The sequence below is a fragment of the Protopterus annectens genome, chromosome 11.part0 (assembly GCF_019279795.1).
Source record: "Protopterus annectens isolate FY-2018-M chromosome 11.part0, PAN1.0, whole genome shotgun sequence".
NCBI classification, from domain to species: Eukaryota; Metazoa; Chordata; order Ceratodontiformes; family Protopteridae; genus Protopterus; species Protopterus annectens.
In genome coordinates, this window is record NC_056745.1 from 1,451,178,334 (window position 1) to 1,451,202,932 (window position 24,599).

General features: G+C 37.5%; 1 protein-coding gene across 1 annotated transcript in view; it reads left to right on the forward strand.

The window, feature by feature from the left end:
* PTPRZ1 (protein tyrosine phosphatase receptor type Z1) overlaps positions 1-24,599 on the forward strand; it is a 1,642,174-nt gene that overhangs the window by 689,176 nt on the left and 928,399 nt on the right. The window contains exon 8 of the mRNA XM_044088744.1: positions 8,783-8,930. Coding sequence (XP_043944679.1) covers positions 8,783-8,930 — 148 coding nt within the window. The remainder of the gene's footprint in view (positions 1-8,782; positions 8,931-24,599) is intronic.

The following is a 24,599-nucleotide window of genomic DNA, read 5'->3' on the forward strand; positions in this document are numbered from 1 at the left end:
GTAATCAGTTTCAAGGAGGCCCATCACTCCTTTTGAACTGAGAATATATAATCTTGGTATGCACTGATTTTTATAAATCATTTGGTGAACATGAAGCATCCTTCTTGTTTTCTATCTAATCTATCCAACAAGTTTTGGGGCCAGTCAGTCACTCCAAAACTGTAAGTTAGGACAGGAAGAACAAATTGGTTTATAGCTTCGATTTTGTTCCTAGATGTCAACGCTGTTTTCAGGATTAATTTAAGTCTTCTAAAGTATTCCTTACTAAGTTTTATTGGTATTTAATCATGTTTTGTTGTTGATCCTTCATCAATTCCCAAATATTTATACACTCCCTCTTGCTGAAGTTCTTTTATATCACATTCTTGTCCCAAACTGACGTTTTCCTGGTGCAGCAGTTTTCCTGCTTTAAAGGTTGCTTTTCCACATTTATCAAGACCAAATGACATTTTTATATCATCTGAAAAAGTTTTCACAACCTACAGTTCTGGTCTGTTCTAATACTGTGCATTGCTTTTATCACATCTATCTTTCTTAGTATTTTTGTTGATCTATTTCCACTTCTATAGTCTTCCAACAGTGACACTTCTTAATTGCTTTATAGTTTTCTCTATTCAGTGCTTCTATGATGGTATCTGATTTCTCCCCTTTATTCCCCTCACTACCTTGTGCTGTGTTCTTGTCGTAGAACTTTATCTTTAGTTTATTAGTCATCAATAAATTGCTCATCTTGTACTTTTCCTTTATATTTATCTGCATAGCTTCTATGTTTTTCTGCCAGAGCTGATATCTTTAGTTTATTATTTGCAAGCTGGTTGTCACTTCTACTGGGAGGTTTTTATGTTGTGGAAGGCAGATTCTGTTTAAACTGCAGGCTCCATGTAGCTAAAAAAGAGGTTGAAAGAAATTAAGTCGTACAGTGCAACTGGAGGCATTGTCTTTATTCTTGAAGATTTATAGAAAGCATTTGGCAAATAACGGGAAGCAGTGAGATTGTTGTCCCACTGTCTGAAGAAAGTAGACTCCAAAAGATAGATTGCTTCAAAAGGCCATAAATGTGATGCTTTGTTTGACCAAGAAGTGGCAAGTTGTTTATGTTTTACTTGAACCAGAGAAATGTGGCAGCCAATTTGTGTGATGACCCATTTCTCCTTTGAATGAGAGGAAACCTTCTTAAGTCAATATTAACAGTTTCTGGGACTCACACAGTCAAAAAACATCCAAAACTTCTTGCAGCTCCTAAACTGGATGGACTTTCCACTCATTTTCATAAACTGGTTCAACAGCAGAAGTCCCCAGCTTTACTAGAGGCATAAAAAGAGACCTCATTTAGAGGGTATTTTGTCCTGTTTTGGTTGTAAAATGTAATATTGTGAGTTGTACAACTGTGAAAAATAATTTTCAGTTTGTATATTTAAACAGTGAATTAAAACTAACTGTTAAAGTTTTAAAAAACATTTTTGAAAGTGGAGAGCCCACCCTCCATATCTTCACTGTCTATGTATACTACCTCCATGTTCACTGCTTCTTAGAGTAGAGAGAATATTCTGAGGTCCCACAACCTTGTAGTTGAATGCTATCCCCATATGTCTAGTTATACTCCTGTAATTCTCAATATGTCCATTTACACTCCTGTAATTCCCCATATGTCCAGTTACACAATATTAACCTTTCATCTTTTGGTTTGAATTCACCTCTCCTTAACCATTCCTGCATTCATTCATGATCACCATGAGGTTCTTCCAGAAGTTTTCTGTACTTGCAACTGTATGCATTTTCCACATTTCTTGCTTTCTCATCTGGTCCTTCACCTTATATTCTTTCTTTTGTTTTTTGGCACATTCAGTTTCTGCCTGATTTTTATCTACTTCTGGTTTGATTTTCATTCCTGCTTGATGCCGATATGCTTCTGCTAGATTAAACAGAGAAGTCATCTTAGATTGAATCTCTCATGTTTCAAAACTTTCACTATGTTTAGGTCTTGTGAAGTTAGCAGATATGTGTAGATTCCCATGATTGCAGATCTATACGTGTAATCAATTTCAAGGAGGCCCATCACTCCTTTGGAACTGAGAATATATAATCTTGGTATGCACTGATTTTTATAAATCATTTGGTGAGCATGAAGCATCCTTCTTGTTTTCCTATCTAATCTATCCAACAAGTTTTGGGGCCAGTCAGTCACTCCAAAACTGTAAGTTAGGACAGGAAGAACAAATTTGTTTATAGCTTCAGTTTTGTTCCTAGATGTCAACGCTGTTTTCAGGATTAATTTAAGTCTTCTAAAGTATTCCTTACTAAGTTTTATTGGTATTTAATCATGTTTTGTTGTTGATCCTTCATCAATTCCCAAATATTTATACACTCCCTCTTGTTGAAGTTCTTTTATATCACATTCTTGTCCCAAACTGACGTTTTCCTGGTGCAGCAGTTTTCCTGCTTTAAAGGTTGCTTTTCCACATTTATCAAGCCCAAATGACATTTTTATATCATCTGAAAAAGTTTTCACAACCTGCAGTTGTGCTTTCAGTTCCTCATCTGATGAGCTATACAGTTTTAAATCGTCAACAAAGAGAAGATGAGAAGTCTTTACACTTTATTGTTTTTAGGAGCCAAGTTATAGCCATGGCCTAAGTTGTTAAGTAAGCAGCTTAATGAGTTAAGGGCAAGGCAGAATAGCAACGGTGACAGAGTCACCATGGAATATCCCCCTTTGAATTTTTATCCCCTGGGATAATAATTTGTCCTTTATCATGGCTTAATTGCAAAGTGGTCTGCCACTATTTCATGGTCACTGTAATGTAATCGATCAGTGTAGGGTGTATATTATACATTTTTAAACACTCTTTTATCCATGAATGTGGGACACTATCAAATGATTTTTTGTAGTCAATCCATAACATATTTAGATTCTTCCCCTTTTTACAGTTCTCCACTATGACTTTATTTAACAACAAATGCTCTTTTGTTCCATATGACTTTCTTTTATTGGCCTTTTTTCTACTGCCATAATTGAGTTTTCTTCTAAATGACTATAAACTCTGTCGGCATTAATTCACGTATAGTTTTACTTCGTCGGAAGGCAAGTTATTAGTCTTTAATTTTTAGGATAGTTTGCAGGTTCACTCTTAAGTAGGAACATTGTTTTTCTTATTGTTAGCCAGGTTGGTGTCTGTTCGGGATGCAGTTATAAATAGGTCATGGCCAAATCTTCATACAAAGATGTCAGTACTTTTAGCCAAAAGTTGAGTACTACATCTGGGCCTGTGGTTTTCCAGTTGAGGCTTTTCTTAACTTTGTTTCACTCTTTCTGGCTGTTAATTCATCCTATTTCATATCCTGTACCTTTAAACTTCTTATTCTTTCTTTTACTTTTTCTATCCATTTAGCATCTTTGTTATGTTCCACAGGATCTTCATAGATACTTCTCCAAAATGTATCTATTTCTTCTTTTTTTTTGACAGTCTTTCAGTTCCTTTTTCCTTGTTTCCTAATTTTCTATAAAACTTTTTTGGGTCATCAATAAATTGTTTATTTTGTATTTTTCCTTTATATTTATCTGTGTATCTTCTATGTTTTTCTGCCTGTGCTGAAATTTTTGGTTTGTTATTTGCGATAATGCATGATAGATCCTGGTCTGTTCTAATACTGTGCATTGCTTTTATCACATCTATCTTTCTTAGTATTTTTGTTGATCTATTTCCTCTTCTATAGTCTTCCAACAGTGACACTTCTTAATTGCTTTATAGTTTTCTCTATTCAGTGCTTCTGTGATGGTGTCTGATTTCTCCCCTTTATTCCCCTCACTACCTTGTGCTGTGTTCTTGTCGTAGAACTTTATCTTTAGTTTATTAGTCATCAATAAATTGCTCATCTTGTACTTTTCCTTTATATTTATCTGCATAGCTTCTACGTTTTTCTGCCAGAGCTGATATCTTTAGTTTATTATTTGCAAGCTGGTTGTCACTTCTACTGGGAGGTTTTTATGTTGTGGAAGGCAGATTCTGTTTAAACTGCAGGCTCCATGTAGCTAAAAAAGAGGTTGAAAGAAATTAAGTCGTACAGTGCAACTGGAGGCATTGTCTTTATTCTTGAAGATTTATAGAAAGCATTTGGCAAATAATGGGAAGCAGTGAGATTGTTGTCCCACTGTCTGAAGAAAGTAGACTCCAAAAGATAGATTTTTTCAAAAGGCCATAAATGTGATGCTTTGTTTGACCAAGAAGTGGCAAGTTGTTTATGTTTTACTCGAACCAGAGAAATGTGGCAGCCAATTTGTGTGATGACCCATTTCTCCTTTGAATGAGAGGAAACCTTCTTAAGTCAACATTAACAGTTTCTGGGACTCACACAGTCAAAAAACATCCAAAACTTCTTGCAGCTCCTAAACTGGATGGACTTTCCACTCATTTTCATAAACTGGTTCAACAGCAGAAGTCCCCAGCTTTACTAGAGGCATAAAAAGAGACCTCATTTAGAGGGTATTTTGTCCTGTTTTGGTTGTAAAATGTAATATTGTGAGTTGTACAACTGTGAAAAATAATTTTCAGTTTGTATATTTAAACAGTGAATTAAAAACTAACTGTTAAAGTTTTAAAAAACATTTTTGAAAGTGGAGAGCCCACCCTCCATATCTTCACTGTCTATGTATACTACCTCCATGTTCACTGCTTCTTAGAGTAGAGAGAATATTCTGAGGTCCCACAACCTTGTAGCTGAATGCTATCCCCATATGTCTAGTTATACTCCTGTAATTCTCAATATGTCCATTTACACTCCTGTAATTCCCCATATGTCCAGTTACACAATATTAACCTTTCATCTTTTGGTTTGAATTCACCTCTCCTTAACCATTCCTGCATTCATTCATGATCACCATGAGGTTCTTCCAGAAGTTTTCTGTACTTGCAACTGTATTTATGCATTTTCCACATTTCTTGCTTTCTCATCTGGTCCTTCACCTTATATTCTTTCTTTTGTTTTTTGGCACATTCAGTTTCTGCCTGATTTTTATCTACTTCTGGTTTGATTTTCATTCCTGCTTGATGCCGATATGCTTCTGCTAGATTAAACAGAGAAGTCATCTTAGATTGAATCTCTCATGTTTCAAAACTTTCACTATGTTTAGGTCTTGTGAAGTTAGCAGATCTGTGTAGATTCCCATGATTGCAGATCTATACGTGTAATCAATTTCAAGGAGGCCCATCACTCCTTTGGAACTGAGAATATATAATCTTGGTATGCACTGATTTTTATAAATCATTTGGTGAGCATGAAGCATCCTTCTTGTTTTCCTATCTAATCTATCCAACAAGTTTTGGGGCCAGTCAGTCACTCCAAAACTGTAAGTTAGGACAGGAAGAACAAATTTGTTTATAGCTTCAGTTTTGTTCCTAGATGTCAACGCTGTTTTCAGGATTAATTTAAGTCTTCTAAAGTATTCCTTACTAAGTTTTATTGGTATTTAATCATGTTTTGTTGTTGATTCTTCATCAATTCCCAAATATTTATACACTCCCTCTTGTTGAAGTTCTTTTATATCACATTCTTGTCCCAAACTGACGTTTTCCTGGTGCAGCAGTTTTCCTGCTTTAAAGGTTGCTTTTCCACATTTATCAAGCCCAAATGACATTTTTATATCATCTGAAAAAGTTTTCACAACCTGCAGTTGTGCTTTCAGTTCCTCATCTGATGAGATATACAGTTTTAAATCGTCGACAAAGAGAAGATGAGAAGTCTTTACACTTTATTGTTTTCTAGGAGCCAAGTTATAGCCATGGTCTAAGTTGTTAAGTAAGCAGCTTAATGAGTTAAGGGCAAGGCAGAATAGCAACGGTGACAGAGTCACCCTGGAATATCCCCCTTTGAATTTTTATCCCCTGGGATAATAATTTGTCCTTTATCATGGCTTAATTGCACAGTGGTCTGCCACTATTTCATGGTCACTGTAATGTAATCGATCAGTGTAGGGTGTATATTATACATTTTTAAACACTCTTTTATCCATGAATGTGGGACACTATCAAATGATTTTTTGTAGTCAATCCATAACATATTTAGATTCTTCCCCTTTTTACAGTTCTCCACTATGACTTTATTTAACAACAAATGCTCCTTTGTTCCATATGACTTTCTTTTATTGGCCTTTTTTCTACTGCCATAATTGAGTTTTCTTCTAAATGACTATAAACTCTGTCGGCATTAATTCACGTGTATAGTTTTTACTTCGTCGGAAGGCAAGTTATTAGTCTTTAATTTTTAGGATAGTTTGCAGGTTCACTCTTAAGTAGGAACATTGTTTTTCTTATTGTTAGCCAGGTTGGTGTCTGTTCGGGATGCAGTTATAAATAGGTCATGGCCAAATCTTCATACAAAGATGTCAGTACTTTTAGCCAAAAGTTGAGTACTACATCTGGGCCTGTGGTTTTCCATTTGAGGCTTTTCTTAACTTTGTTTCACTCTTTCTGGCTGTTAATTCATCCTATTTCATATCCTGTACCTTTAAACTTCTTATTCTTTCTTTTACTTTTTCTATCCATTTAACATCTTTGTTATGTTCCACAGGATCTTCATAGATACTTCTCCAAAATGTATCTATTTCTTCTTTTTTTTGACAGTCTTTCAGTTCCTTTTTCCTTATTTCCTAATTCTCTATAAAACTTTTTTGGGTCATCAATAAATTGTTTATTTTGTATTTTTCCTTTATATTTATCTGTGTATCTTCTATGTTTTTCTGCCTGTGCTGAAATTTTTGGTTTGTTATTTACGATAATGCATGATAGATCCTGGTCTGTTCTAATACTGTGCATTGCTTTTATCACATCTATCTTTCTTAGTATTTTTGTTGATCTATTTCCTCTTCTTTAGTCTTCCAACAGTGACACTTCTTAATTGCTTTATAGTTTTCTCTATTCAGTGCTTCTATGATGGTATTTGATTTCTCCCCTTTATTCCCCTCACTACCTTGTGCTGTGTTCTTGTCGTAGAACTTTATCTTTAGTTTATTAGTCATCAATAAATTGCTCATCTTGTACTTTTCCTTTATATTTATCTGCATAGCTTCTATGTTTTTCTGCCAGAGCTGATATCTTTAGTTTATTATTTGCAAGCTGGTTGTCACTTCTACTGGGAGGTTTTTATGTTGTGGAAGGCAGATTCTGTTTAAACTGCAGGCTCCATGTAGCTAAAAAAGAGGTTGAAAGAAATTAAGTCGTACAGTGCAACTGGAGGCATTGTCTTTATTCTTGAAGATTTATAGAAAGCATTTGGCAAATAACGGGAAGCAGTGAGATTGTTGTCCCACTGTCTGAAGAAAGTAGACTCCAAAAGATAGATTTCTTCAAAAGGCCATAAATGTGATGCTTTGTTTGACCAAGAAGTGGCAAGTTGTTTATGTTTTACTTGAACCAGAAAAATGTGGCAGCCAATTTGTGTGATGACCCATTTCTCCTTTGAATGAAAGGAAACCTTCTTAAGTCAACATTAACAGTTTCTGGGACTCACACAGTCAAAAAACATCCACAACTTCTTGCAGCTCCTAAACTGGATGGGCTTTCCACTCATTTTCATAAACTGGTTCAACAGCAGAAGTCCCCAGCTTTACTAGAGGCATAAAAAGAGACCTCATTTAGAGGGTATTTTGTCCTGTTTTGGTTGTAAAATGTAATATTGTGAGTTGTACAACTGTGAAAAATAATTTTCAGTTTGTATATTTAAACAGTGAATTAAAAACTAACTGTTAAAGTTTTAAAAAACATTTTTGAAAGTGGAGAGCCCACCCTCCATATCTTCACTGTCTATGTATACTACCTCCATGTTCACTGCTTCTTAGAGTAGAGAGAATATTCTGAGGTCCCACAACCTTGTAGTTGAATGCTATCCCCATATGTCTAGTTATACTCCTGTAATTCTCAATATGTCCATTTACACTCCTGTAATTCCCCATATGTCCAGTTACACTCCTGTAGTTCCCCATATGTCCAGTTATACTCCTGTAATTCTGGAGGACAAAGTTATGCTCCTCAGAACTGCAGTTGAAACCTGTCTGTTTCCATGGCAAATTCCTTGTTTGAGTTACTATTGTAATTTTTAAATCTAAGACCTTCAAGATGTGGAAAATGACATGCCTATATTCCTAATTGCTTCAATCAAATGTTGTACATCTTGCACATTGTATTCACATCCTACCATTTGCCTTTTATCTTAGATCATACAGGGTCTTTGCAAGTGGGATTTGCAAAAGATAAGACCAGCACTGACAGTGTGAGACTTCTTTTCAGTACATCAGCCCTTCTTGTAATTCTTCAGATGGAGAGTGTGTTGTTTATAGACATTATGAAGGCTATTTATACTATCCAATAACCCTGACTAGTCTGTGTTTTTCGTGGTGGTGGAGCTGGGTTCAATATAATGAGCTGGATACAGTTGTAACAATCATTTTCTTTATTAGATATCAAACTGAATTCAGTCATCATCTCTTTTTTGCCATGTAAAAATATATTATTATGTAGACAAATATACATACCTTCAGGGACAGTATACAAAAGGGAAAAAACTTTAAAGCAGCTTTACAATGTGCAACTGTCATATCACAAAACTGTTGTGTTATTTTTCAATTAAATGCACTGACCCAGGAGAAGAAAAAACATATTCAAGATAGCATTACGGTGTGTGCCATAGTTTCTTGTTGTATGCTAAAACATCTAGCTTGAAATACCTAAATAGTATTTATTTCTGCTTTAAAACCTGTTGAGGTCTGAAAGCTTTCTTTTATCGATTTCAGCTGGAAACATTTTGTGAAGTCCTTACAATGCAGCAGTCTGGTTATGTCATGTTGATGGATTATTTACAGAACAATTTCAGAGAGGAACAATATCAGTTCTCGGGACAGGTTTATTCATCATACACAGGAGAAGAAGTTCATGAGCAAGGTAATTTATGAACAATTACACGTGCGACAAATGTTATACATTATACCGTACCTCGCCACATTGTAAGGAATAAGAATAAACCTGTCATACGCATACCAAATGCAGAATTATAGTATTTACATGACATTTGATTATAGATGTCATCTACAAATGTGTATTTCTTTATGACTTTTATTTGTGTTTATTTCAAAAAGGTGTGATAGTTGATTAGAAAATAAATTGTTCCTCGTGGCCTTCAGCATTGACATTAATGTTAATTGCATGGAACACATTTTAAATTTACATGGAAAATGCACAAATAGTTTTAAGGAAGGAAAGAAGAAAATTATACTGTGTAACCTTTAAATATGTTCTGAGTAGCAGTAAAGGAAGTCCTGTAATAGTATATGAACAAAATAAGAGCCGATTCAGAATGGTGCAGTTTCATTAATTTAACGATAAAACCATAAGGGCATTATACACAGAAAGATGTAAAATGTAACTCATGAAAATCCTGCATGAATTCTTTCTGGCCTACATGGTATTGTACCTTTATAACATGACTGTAGACACACTCTGGAACCATACCTCTAAACCTCTTAGAGCAAGAAATCTAGAGAAAGCCATAAATAAAAGTGGAACAAAGGTCAAAAAATAGGGACACTTTTTAAATATTGCTCTTACAAACTTAGAAAGTTGATAGAATAACATGTTTTGCATTAGTGTGAATTATCTGAAGGGTATGAACTCTAAAACTCAAATGTCTGTCATTATTTTTCAACATCAATCTTTAATGATGTGCTACTAATTTGCCAGAAAACCACAATTTTATGAAAAATGGACCAAAAATATGAGGCAAAAATCTGGACATTCTGCAAAAATCTGTACAGTTGAGAGATATGTCTGGAACTACTGTGGGAGTAGTCCATCCATCCATCCGTCCATCCATCCATCCATCCATCCAACCATCCATCCATCCATCCACAACTCCCTTTTTCCCATTTTTTACACATGGGGTCAGGTGTTACTTCAACAGTGACAATCACCTAAAGCCTAATTTTCACAGTGCAGAGTGACTACAGTATAAAAATACAATGTATTATAGAGGATACTTGCACGTGTTAATCTTGCTATAAAAGTATGTTATATGAACTGTTTATACTATAGGGGTTTCCGCATAATATTTAAACTGTTGTTACTGGCATAAAGGTCAGATGTACTATTGCAACTAAGTATTATGCACATGTGCCTTTATAGTTCAGATACTAGAAGGCAATGAAACAGGGTCAGTAACTGGTGAAGCTTACAGAATTTCAAAGGTGGCACTGAAAAAGGCCTGTTAATAAGCTAGAAGACCCCGTCCACTTCCACTAATATAAATTAATTTTCCATAACTGCATAGATCAAATAGATATAACGAGTTAAGAATATCAAGGTTATTTTCTGTAAAGCTTATGGCATGCATCTATATATATATATATATATATATATATATATATATATATATATGGGCAGGGGGAATGCCAAGCCATTTTAAAAAAAATCTGTATTCTATATGGATTTAATTAGTGATGTATACAGAACAGAATGCCTGTTGTTGTTGTTGTGTCTTTCGGCTTTTCCTGGTTAGGGGTCGTCACAGCAGAACTCCGGTCCGCTAATGATTGGCAGGAGATTTTTACGTGCCGAGTTGCTGGCCCTGACACACAACCTTCAACGAAGGTACGCCCATTCACACATGTCTCCACACAGAAGACGCTCTAGCTGAGAATCGAACAGGATAACGTCTTACTGTGAGGCGACAACACTACCGCAGCACCACCCACCGCAGTATACAGAACAGAATGCCTGTAAGACAGTATAATGCAGTTGTGGTCACCAGGCATATTACAGATAACACATGGGTGGTTTAGGAAAAAAGGTACGGATGAGACTGATTGGGATTTAGTCGTTTAAGGCTACATAATATTCAGTGCAGGTGACTGAACAATATACAAAAGATGACCAGGCTTTTGCAGCAGAATTGTCTTCACATGCATATGTGTCTATATCTGTTGCATCTATATATTTCTTTTCCATAACCCTTTGGGAATTGGTTGTATCAGTATATGATGGTTTGTTCTGGCATTTGTTCTGGCATTTTTTCATTTGGAAATATGCTCGGGATTGAAGAATTTTTTTGAGTGATTCAAAAACAAGTCAGTGGTCTAAAAATTTGCCTGGGTCTAATAATACAAAAACACCAGAAAAGGGGCCATCACTACTTAAATGATAACATAATCGTTAAACTACATTAATTTGTTGGACTTTTTAACTACCCCACAGACTCTGTTTTTTTTAAGTAATTAGGAGGTGTGACAGTGAAAATCCCTCATACTTCTTTATATCCATTAACAATTTATTGTGTGCATTTTGGCCTTAAACGGCTTTATGATTGTGTTTATTATAAAAACTGGCCAGATATACTTTGCTCTTTTGAAAACATTCCTCAAGTAATTCTGACTGAAATGTAAAATGATCAACAAATATTTTGGTACCTACAATAACTGGATTCATCCCAGTTTGGTTTTGTCAGGGGAAGGTCATGCCTACTCAACCTCATAGACTTTTTTCAGAAGGTGACCAAGGCAATGGATGAAGGAAAAACAGTGTGTACCACCTACCTAGACCTGGCTAAGGTGTTTAATTAAATAATCCCACTCAGGAATTGTAGACAAACTCACAAAACTAGGCATAAATCCATACATAACTAGATAGAGTGCCAGCTGGCTGACAGATAGGACCCAAGAAGTCAAGCTCGGTGAGACCACCTTCACCAAGAGACTGGTCACCAGTGGCGTACCACAAGACTCTGTACTGCACCCATGCCTGTTTGACATCTACTTCTCAAAGGTCAAGTGGTGGGGTATTTTAGTTATGGAATGTTTACTGCTGGCCTCTGTCTATAGCAGAGACCTAATGTGAAGGGCCTCTGGCTCACCACCTTCACAGACAATTGCAAATTGGGAGCTATCATTAAGTCCCCCCATGCCCCTCATGATACCAACATCCTACAAGAAGGTTTAATGCGGACAAATGGTTGGGGCCAAAGTCACTGATTAAAACTGAGTGCAAGAACATCCATTTTAGTATGTTTGGAGAAAACGTCAACATAGGCAAATTGCTCTATTTATAAGATATTCTTAGGAGTCGACCCAGTAGTTAGAGATCTGGGAACATATGTAGACAGTAATTTAGCCTTTGATCAACATGTAACCAAGGTGGTAAAAAAATCATTCTATGTTGCTCACCTTATAAGTAAGGGTATGGCATCCATGTCTGAGGAAGTTATAGCAATACTGTACTTGGCCCTTATCAGACCCATCACTGAGAACACTGTCCTCTTCGCATTTACTTAACAAGGCATATACAAGGAATCCAGGTCTGAGGAAGTTATAGTACCACTCTACTTGCCCCTTATCAGACTCATCACTGAGAACGCTGTCCACTTCACATTTACCTAACAAGGCATATACAACAGTACCATGCCAAAAGAATCCAGGGTAGTAACACATTGTTCTGTGCAGATCACCTTAGAGCCCTGTCTATATACGTTGTGTCCTACAAGATGTTGAAAGGTGATCTGTGCTTAGTATGTAAGGCATCCTTAGATCTGGCCCTGATGGAGCTTTTGTACATCTGCAAAATGAACAGCACCAGAGATTTAAACTTTGCTTGTGACATACATACAACATGTACACAAGAATGTGTCTAAGGATCCCTAAGATCTGGAATAGGCTTCCCATCCATGTGAAGCAGGGTCTATCCTTAACCCTATTCAAAGCAACCTTGACCATTGTATGGGAAATTATAAATTCACCCTGAGTTGGCCCTCATGTCTCCCATAGACAGAGTAGTCCAACAGTAAACATTCCATAACTAAAATACTCTACCACATACCTTTATAGAAACCCCCTTACCAGCATATATCTCCAGTTTAGATGCACATGTTACAAGGGTATGCAATTTGATTGGATTGATTGGTTGTGGCTAGGTTTATAAAGTCCCTGGAAGTTGTTAGCCTAATATATACCTATCAACCTATGAACCGATGACATACAGCTGTATCTTTACCATTTAATGTTCATTTTTCTACTTTGTGTATCCATTCTCTAGTCCTGTTTGGAAAGGCAGAGCATTTATTACTTCTTACCTTGGTTTGCTATGTTTGTTTGCACCAAGGAAGACACAATTGTGTGCCATACCGCTCAACCTCTTAGTTGAAGAAGCCTGGACAAAGCCTAAAATAACTGGAGGATAAAGGCTCAAAAATAGAGACAGATTTTACATATTACTACTATGAACTTAGAAAGTTGCTAGAATAACAGAATTTGTTTTAGCATGCATTTTCTGAAGGAAATGAAGTCTGAAACTCAAATGTATGTCATTATTTAGTGACTTGAGTTATCAGTGATTTGCTAGAAAACCATAAATTTTATGAGGGACAGACCAAAAATGAGACAAAAATCTGAACATTCTGTGAAAATCTGGATAGTTGAGATGTATGTTATGTGGTTATTGAAAAAATGAGTGTTGTAACATCTCTATTCATGTAGTTCAAACTGTATTGAAATACTGCCATAAGGAAAGCATTTTTTTTTAGTTTTGCACTTTTGAAGTACAGTATATATACTTTTAATCAAGAAAATAATAAATTGTACTGAGCACACTGGTTGGCAAAAAATAAGTACTAGAAAAACAACAAAATACCAGTGGACTTATTGTGGATTTTATTGTTTTTATCGTTTTATTAAAGGATACTTTGGCCACACACTGGTATTTTGTTGTTTTTCTAATACTTTTAATCAAATAAATAACAGAACATTGAAGGTTGTTTTTTCTGGACATTTTTGTCAAGATTGTTTTGACAAAATCAACTGCAGAACCAACATTCTAGACTAAAACAGGGCTGCCTTCATAAAAACTCCAAAACATTTTGCTTCATACCGTTATGTGGGGGGCTATATTTCCTTCACCCCTACTTAATATAATCAGTTTTAAGGTCAGTGCAGTTACGGTAAAGGGATTTACCAACTTGCAACGGCCCCTTTCAAGATAGAAAACGCTATGAATGGTGCTGTACATTTGGTGAACTGCATTTGTTAATGTCCTCTGCAGTTAATAATTTTCAATACTAAGACTAAAGAAAATAGGTTTGGAGTCATGTACCTTAACAGAATGAAATGCACCTCCACTATAATCAACTGCATTTAAATATTTTTTAAAATATGGTGTTAAAAGTTTATCAATCAATGCTGATTTGGTAATGTTAGACATGCAATAGACTATGAGAGGTTAATAGGAGCTGTGACCAAACTAGAAACTTCAGAAACCCCGAGCTGCCAAACTGATGCAAGTATTACATACAGCGACCAGGATTATATTGCACAGTATAGGACTTCCTCGTTTAATATAATGATGACATTTTGTCATCATTTTATATTATTTCATCGCAAAGCTTTTCCGCGTTACTCTTATATTTTTGCAGATAACAGCTAGAGATATTTTCCTCTGCTAGCATTCATCATTCAAACATCTATTAAAAAAAGAAGCATTCCTGGTCATTTCAATGATAAATGTAACTAACAGCAATTAAAAGATCTCTGCAGAGACATTATAATATCACAAATAATGTGAAATGTTAATGCAGCTAGAAATCCATTTCATAGTGCTCAAGGATTTTGATAGATTTGGCGTTTTAATCACCTTATAATAATATGGCCAGCTCTATTATCAGTAGGTGTAAGGAAATATAGGCTTAAACAAATACGAAAAATATTGGCCACAGAGGATTCCAAAGGGGTATATTAATGTACCTTGTAAGATCAGTGAAAAACATGTCTTTGTACTGCAACAAATCCTTGACCTAGCACTGAAACATGTTTGAACAGGGTGCTGTTTTACTTTGAGAAAGTTTTTTTTACTTATTTAGAGACACAAATGTCATGAAATGACTATGTATTATTAGCATGTCATGTTCTGTTTTTCTCATAATACATATTATTGCATGTATATTGAGTGCTGTCATGTGTTTTAATAGGTCTACTTTGTTTCATTGAATCTCATTTCACTGAATTTCATTTCAGTCCAACCACTTTGCAGAAAACACAGATTACTGAAAACTCATTTCACTGAACTGCAGTTAGTATATATGGCACTATGTAGAGTACTGTAAGGCAAGTAAAAGGTATATGCCCTCTTCCCCACTGTAATGCGATCCTGGAGTTAGTGTATATAGTAAGTGTGGGTATGGGGGCACAGCCCCCCACATTGGGGGTTGTGGGGGGCATAGCCCCCATAGCCCCCCACCTTGTTTGTTTTATATTGTATTTAACAAAAACTTCAAAACAATACATTTTAAACAATAGACCTGCATAGTTGCAACACCAATGACTAACTCTCTCAAGAAGACAAAATGTACTCAAACTAAGTGGGGGCTGTGCCCCACCCCCCCCAACTATATATATATATATATATATATATATATATATATATATATATATATATATATACTAACTCCAAGATCGCACTACAGTGGGGAAAAGGGCATATACCTTTTACTTGCCTTACAGTACTCTACATAGTGTCATACATGCTAACTGCAGTTCAGTGAAATGAGATTCAGTGAAATGAGTTTTCAGTAATCTGTGTTTTCAGCAAAGTTGTTGGGGTGAAATGAAATTCAGTGAAATAATATTCAACTAAACAAAGGAGACCTGTTTTAATATCTAGTACAAAGTCAATCACAGAAAGTGAGCACTTCTCCCCAACATTCAAACTATCTGTGTCACGTCCAATATTTTTCATATACAATACTTCCCAAAAATTAACAATCATTGAACAGACTGCTTTAGCTTTAAAATGAAAGATGAAAATGGAGCAGACTATGAAAAGATTGCCGTAGACAACTATAGTGCTGCTAATAGTGTTGTAACTATCAGTTTATATCCGAATACTGCAAATCGATTTAATATATATTTGCTAATGTGACCACATGCATTATGTCCAGATGTAGTGGGCACATTTAAACTAATAGAATTTACAATACTAAGTACTACATGCCTGTTTGCTGCCTCCTTCCACATGAATACACATACATGCAGCCTCCTAAACAGCTTGTAAAAGGGTAAGAGGGGTTACTGGCAAACTGTAAAACCAAGAGTCATTATGACTTCATATAAAAGATAAAATTTTGTATTAAAAGAATTTGCTATAGCAAGTAAGTAGGATAAATCACATAGAGGATTAATAGTGTTGTGGGTGTGCCTACAAATGTTGAAGCGACACCTTGACCCCATGTGAAAAACAAATGGGAAAAAGGGGGTTGTGGATGGATGGATGGGTGGGTGGATGGATGGATGGATGGATGGATGGATGGATGGATGGATGGATGGATGGATGGATGGATGGATGGGTGGGTGGATGGATGGATGGATGGATGGATGGATGGATGGATGGATGGATGGATGGGTGGGTGGATGGATGGATGCATGGATGGATGGATGGATGGATGGATGGGTGGGTGGATGGATGGATGGATGGATGGATGGATGGATGGATGGATGGATGGATGGGTGGGTGGGTGTGTCCATATACTAGTGCTGAAGGTAAATTGATGGATATTTGCATTAATTGTTTATACGTTAAAATATTTTCATAACTTTAGCTTTTATGTTTCTAACAACTTAATAAGAAAGTTGTTATATTATATATGTCATTTAATGTGCTCAGTTCTACAGTCGTTATTTTTAAGGTCAGAGATCACAGAAACTACAACGTAGTATCACATCAGAGAACAGAGCTGTAATTCTACTTCTTCCCTACCAATATTTTAATGCGAGGTGAAAACTTTCACTCGTTTTTTTTTTTTTATAATTTCTTTCCTTATCGGAGTTCTTCTCCATTGTTTTACTTACTTTGTTGCTGGCATCAGTGGACGCTATTCATTTTAGCTGCTTTTCTTTCCTCTTTACATTAAGTACTAGTGAAAACGGATCGCTTTCACGTCGCTGTATCGATGTTCCTTTCCTTTCTTCCCATTAAATTTATTCTGGTGCATTTTTCTTTCTTTTCCCTTTACTCTTTTTCCTCATCTCTTTTCATGTACAGTTCTATTTTTTTTAACTCCTTATTTTCACTTGAAATGCCAGATGTAGAAGCACCTCTTTTCCTTTTAGTAACTATAACAACTCTTTACTAACTGGTGAAACCTCTCTCACTTAATGTTTAAATTACTTTACCTGTGCCCTTCTCATATTTGTCATGCTAGCGTACCTATCCCACCTGTGCCCTTCTCATATTTGCCATACTAGCGTACCTGTCCCACCTGTGACATTCTGATATTTGTCATACTAGCGTGCCTCTCCCACCTATGCCCTTCTCATATTTGTCATACTAGCATGCCTCTCCCACCTATGTCATTCTATTTGTCATACTAGTGTGCCTCTCCCACCTATGCCCTTCTCATATTTCTCATACTAGCATGACTCTCCCACCTATGCCCCTCTCATAGTTGTCATACTAGCATGACTCTTCAACCTATGTCATTCTGATATTTGTCATACTAGCATGCCTCTCCCACCTGTGCCCTTCTCATATTTCTCATGCCAGCATGACTGTCCAGCCTATGCCCTTCTCATATTTGTCATACTAGCATGATTCTCCAACCTATGTCATTCTGATATTTGTCATACTAGTGTGCCTCTCCCACCTATGCCCTTCTGATATTTGTCATACTAGCATTACTCTCCCACCTACGCCCTTCTGATATTTGTCATACTAGCATGACTTCCCCACTATGCCTTTCTCATATTCGTCATACTAGCATTAGTCTCCCACCTGTGCCCTTCACATATTTGTCATACTAGCATGACTCTCCCACCTGTGCCCTTCTGATATTTATCATACTAGAGTGCCTCTCCCACCTATGCTCTTCTCATATTTTTCATACTAGTGTGCCTCTCCCACCTATGCCCTTCTCATATTTGTCATACTAGTGTGCCTCTCCCACCTATGCCCTTCTCATATTTGTCATACTAGTGTGCCTCTCCCACCTATGCCCTGCTCATATTTGTCATAGAGCGTGCCTCTCCCACCTATGCCTTTCTCATATTTCTCATACTAGCATTACTCTCCCACCTGTGCCCTTCTCATATTTGTCAAACTAGCATTAGTCTCCCACCTGTGCCCTTCTCATATTTGTCATACTGGCATTAGTCGCCCACCTGTGTCCTTCTCATATTTGTCATACTAGCATTACTCTCCCACCTGTGCCCTTCTGATATTTGTCATAGAAGCGTGCCTCTCCCACCTATGCCTTTCTCATATTTGTCATACTAGCGTGCCTCTCCCACCTGTGCCCTTCTGATATTTCTCATACTAATGTGCCTCTCCCACCTGTGCCCTTCTCATATTTGTCCTACTAGTGTGCCTCTCCCACCTATGCCCTTCTCATATTTGTCATACTAGTGTGCCTCTCCCACCTATGCCCTTCTCATATTTGTCATACTAGTGTGCCTCTCCCACCTATGCCCTTCTCATATTTGTCATACTAGCATGACTCCCCCACCTATGCCCTTCTGATATTTGTCATACTAGCATGACTCCCCCACCTATGCCCTTCTCATATTTGTCAACTACCATGACTGTCCCACCTATGCCCTTCTCATATTTGTCATACTAGCATGACTCTCCAACCTATGTCATTCTGATATTTGTCATACTAGCGTGCCTCTCCCACCTGTGCCCTTCTCATATTTCTCATGCCAGCATGACTGTCCCACCTATGCCCTTCTCATATTTGTCATACGAGCATGACTCTCCAACCTATGTCATTCTGATATTTGTCATACTAGTGTGCCTCTCCCACCTATGCCCTTCTGATATTTGTCATACTAGCATGACTCCCCCACTATGCCTTTCTCATATTTGTCATACTAGCATTAGTCTCCCACCTGTGCCCTTCACATATTTGTCATACTAGCGTGCCTCTCACACCTGTGCCCATCTGATATTTCTCATACTAATGTGCCTGTCCCACCTATGCCCTTCTCATATTTGTCATACTAGCGTACTTCTCCCACCTGCACCATTCTGATATTTGTCATACTAGCATGCCTCTCCCATCTATTCCCTTCTCATATTTCTCATACTAACGTACCTCTCCCACCTATGTCATTCTATTTGTCATATTAGTGTGCCTCTCCCACCTATGCCCTTCTCAAAGTTTTCACACTAGCATGACTCTCCCACCTATGCCATTCTGATATTTGTCATACTAGCGTGCCTCTCCCACCTATGTTATTCTGATATTTGTCATACTAGCATGCCTCTCCCACCTATGCCCTTCTGATATTTGTCATACTACCATGACTCCCCCACCTATGCCCTTCTGATATTTGTCATACTACCATGACTCTCCCACCTTTGTCATTCTGATATTTGTCATACTAGTGTGCCTCTCCCACCTAAGTCATTTTGATATTTGTCATACTAGCATGACTCTCCCACCTATGCCCTTCTGATATTTGTCATACTAGCATGACTCCCCCACCTATGCCCTTCTCATATTTGTCATACTGGCATGACTCTCCCACCTATGTTATTCTGAGATTTGTCATACTAGCATGACTCCCCCGCCTATGCCCTTCTCATATTTGTCATACTGGCATGACTCTCCCACCTATGTTATTCTGAGATTTGTCATACTAGCATGACTCCCCCACTTATGCCCTTCTCATATTTGTCATACTACCATGACTCTCCCACCTGTTATTCTGATATTTGTCATACTAGCATGACTCCCCCGCCTATGCCCTTCTCATATTTGTCATACTACCATGACTCTCCCACCTATGTTATTCTGATATTTGTCATACTACCATGACTCTCCCACCTTTGTCATTCTGATATTTGTCATACTACCATGACTCTCCCACCTTTGTCATTCTGATATTTGTCATACTACCATGACTCTCCCACCTATGTTATTCTGATATTTGTCATACTAGCATGACTCTCCCACCTATGTTATTCTGATATTTGTCATACTAGCATGACACTCTTACCTATGCCCTTCTGATATTTGTCATGCTAGCATAACTCCCCCGCCTATGCCCTTCTCATATTTATCATACCAGCATAACTCTCCAACCTATGTCATTCTGATAGTTGTCATACTAGCATGACTCTCCCACCTTTGTCATTCTGATATTTGTCATACTACCATGACTCTCCCACCTTTGTCATTCTGATATTTGTCATACTACCATGACTCTCCCACCTATGTTATTCTGATATTTGTCATACTAGCATGACTCTCCCACCTATGTTATTCTGATATTTGTCATACTAGCATGACTCTCTTACCTATGCCCTTCTGATATTTGTCATGCTAGCATAACTCCCCCGCCTATGCCCTTCTCATATTTATCATACCAGCATAACTCTCCAACCTATGTCATTCTGATAGTTGTCATACTAGCATGACTCTCCTACCTATGCCCTTCTGATATTTGTCATACTAGCATGACTCCCCCGCCTATGCCCTTCTCATATTTGTCATACTAGTGTGCCTCTCCCACCTGTGCCTTTCTGATATTTTTCATACCAGCATGCCTCTCCCACCTATGCCCTTCTGATATTTGTCATACTAGCGTACCTCTCCCACCTTTGTCATTCTGATATTTGTCATACTAGCGTGCCTCTCCCACCTATACCTTTCTCATATTTGTCATACTAGCATGACTCTCCAACGTATGTCATTCTGATATTTGTCATACTAGCATGACTCTCCTACCTATGCCCTTCTGATATTTGTCATACTAGCATGACTCCCCCACCTATGCCCATCTCATATTTGTCATATTAGCATGATTCTCCCACCTATGTTATTCTGATATTTGTCATACTACCATGACTCTCCCACCTTTGTCATTCTGACATTTGTCATACAAGCGTACCTCTACCACCTTTGTCATTCAGATATTTGTCATACTTGTGTGCCTCTCCCACCTATGTCATTCTGATATTTGTCATACTAGCGTATCTCTCCCACCTATGCCCTTCTGATATTTGTCATACTAGCGTGCCTCTCCCACCTATGCCCTTCTGATATTTGTCATACTAGCATGACTCTCACACCTATGCTCTTCTTATATTTCTCATACCAGCATGACTCTCCCACCTGAGCCCTTCTCATATTTGTCATACTACCATGACTCTCCCACCTTTGTCATTCTGATATTTGTCATACTAGCGTGCTTCTCCCACCTATGCCCTTCTGATATTTGTCATACTAGCGTGCCTCTCCCACCTATGCCCTTCTGATATTTGTCATACTAGCATGACTCTCCCACCTATGCCCTTCTGATATTTGTCATACTAGCGTGCCTCTCCCACCTATGCCCTTCTGATATTTGTCATACAAGTGTGCCTCTCCCACCTATGCCCTTCTGATATTTGTCATACTAGCATGACTCTCCCACATATGCCCTTCTGATATTTATCATACTAGCGTGGCTCTCCCACCTATGCCCTTCTGATATTTGTCATACTAGCATGACTCTCCCACCTATGCCCTTCTTATATTTGTCATACTAGTGTGCCTCTCCCACCTATGCCCTTCTGATATTTGTCATACTAGCGTGCCTCTCCCACCTATGCCCTTCTGATATTTGTCATACTAGCATGACTCTCCCACCTATGCCCTTCTGATATTTATCATACTAGCGTGCCTCTCCCACCTATGCCCTACTGATATTTGTCATACTAGCGTGCCTCTCCCACCTATGCCCTTCTGATATTTGTCATACTAGCATGACTCTCCCACCTATGCCCTACTGATATTTGTCATACTAGCGTGCCTCTCCCACTACCATGCCTCTCCCACCTATGTCATTCTATTTGTCACACTGGCGTGCCTCTGCCAGTCTCTGCAGCCTTACATCTTTTGCTTTTTTTACATTTTATGTCTTACTGCTCTACTCTGCACAATGCCTGCTATTTTTATGTCTTTCACAGCTTTTCATACCTCAGCTGCTCTACACCTTCAGCACACAACACATTACAGCTAGTCTTCACTATCAAGTTTTGACACATTTCTGCCAAGGGATACTTCTCACATATTCATTCTTTACCAAACTGAAATGTTATCATGTCAGAGACAAGTGATACACAAAACAAAAATGTATATTCTGCACGTCATGTAATTCGCAACCAGGATTGCAACATTTACTAATCCAAAGAGATGCTGTACTTAATCCAGGCTATATAATAATGCAATATCATCCTTCTCTCATTCCTTACCTCAGATTACATATCTAAAATTGTATCGTCTATGTTGCCAGTTTTCTTAACAAATCAGAACAATAGTGGATAAACCAAGATCAACTAACAGCTTAGAAACATGGCTGACTATTATCTCCTACTTAAAAACTTTCTCCATATGCCAACAATCATCTAGGCATAAAGATGTGATATATCCATGCTTTTAGTCAAAAAAGAACCAGAAGCCCATCTATGTTATTGTTGGTTATGTATCTGTCAGCTTATCCTACTTACAGTAACTGCGTAATAACAAAAGCTACTCTAGCGCTAAATGTTGACATTTACTTATGTTTCATTTATATTTCCCTACTTGGAATTAGCCCTAGCTTTAATAATCTTTTAGTAAGCCTTTCCTCATGGACCCATAGAAATGGCTTTATACTTTTAGGCAATTTCAGTCTATTCAAGCAAACTAGAGGACACTTTTCAATCTCCCCATCTTATCCCAGTAGTCATGCATCTCCAGTCCCATCCGAAGACACATCACTTAATCTTTTACTAATTAATGCCCCACACTGATGTATAGCTATTCAAATATTGCCAAATGCTTAAAATGTCTGCTCCCCCTTTCTCTTTCTCTCTCTCTCTGGTCATTAAAAACAAAGAGTAAAGTTACCACCCTTCTAAATACCTGTTGTCATTTTCTCATTCAGATACAACATTTTTTATCAGTTCAATATAGAGCACAAAAACAGGAATTATCTTCACTCTTGATGTGACCCAGACTTTGCTCTTCCTTAGTTTTTCTAATACCATTTCAGGAATCTTTCTACCCCATTACAAGTTACAGAGTACACAACCAGAGTTTTTGTTTACTCCTGTACTAAAGGAACAAATGTACCCTAAGAACAAAACCTGTGCCATGTGTAATTTTGTTCACATTACCAACTTTCTTTTATTTTGTTTAATTTTATTTTACATTTGCTTACCATTATGCCCTGAACATAATTGACTGTTTACAGGATGAAATAATTCACAAGAAAAATGTGGAACACAGAAGCACTAAGTTATACATGTGAAAAGGAGAACATAAAGTAACAACACAAGGTGTACCATAGATAAAGTAACAACACAAGGTGTACCGTAGATAAAGTAACAACACAAGGTGTACCGTAGATAAAGTAACAGCACAAGGGGTACCGTACCCATTAGTAGATGTAGCAACAATTATGAGAGAAATGTACATTTTACAATTTTACATAATCGTATCTCAGGTCTACATCATGGTGGAAATGTTGTGGGGTAATGACAGTCTGGGCAGTAGAGGGTGGAGAAGGTGCAGTTCAGAGGTATTTGCAGTTAACAGAGAGTAAAGCTAGAGGTGGAGAGACCCTTAGGTGATGTGTCTGGCTGTATGCCAGGTACAGTTTGACTTGGTGTGGCGGAATTTTTAAGTTCATCTCTCATGGTGGGAAAGGGGGATTGTAGTGGCTGGGCAGAGATTCACATACTTTAGGAACAAGGATGGGGAAAGAGTGATTGGTATGGTACAGTCTGGTTTGTAGGAGCTGGAGTCGAAAGCAGGTTTGTTAGGGAGAAGCATCTCAGGTTGTAGTGTGTGTGTTTGGTCTAAGGTTGGCAATTAGTGCTGGGGGTGTGTAAGGCTGGAGAAGTCTGAAAATGAGAGCCTAGTAGCAAGCCTACTCTGTGCTGCTCTGTGGGTTCAATTGGCATTTTTAGGGTGAGACAGTGGTGCTCATGAGAGGGTCAGATACTACTGAAGTAACAGATTTTGTTTTTAATAGTGTTATGGAGTTTTTCTTCAAGGCTGTGTTTATTGTGAGGAGTTGGGAGGACTTGCAGTATTTATTATTAATAAACTCACAGTAATTTCCTCTAAAACTACAGCTATGAATTTTGGAACCTACGCAGAGGCTTGCCATGTAATTCCCATTAACCATCACTGACCTACTCGGTAAATTAGTTGATAATGTTTATGTTTACACATATCTACATACAGTACTTCACCCTTGTGTTAAGTTGCCAGATGATTAATGTAGACTCCAAGTTCAATATTAAAGATTTTAATCAAACCTTTCGAAGCAACAACAGGAATAGAACATATCACTACTACATGAAAAGGAACAGTCCTCATCACATCCACTAAAGCTGTCTCCCTCCTTCTGCCTTCCTCTGTCTCCACCTAGTGGCAAAAGACCAGAACGCAACATATTCCCCCCTTTCTTAAGAACAGCAGTACACTTACAATACGTAAATTAAACAACACCAACATTGTAATGAACACTAAATAACATCAACATTTATATTTATGTAATGTAGACCTCAAGCCAACGAGGTCTTCTTCTCACACAAGCTGGAGAAATG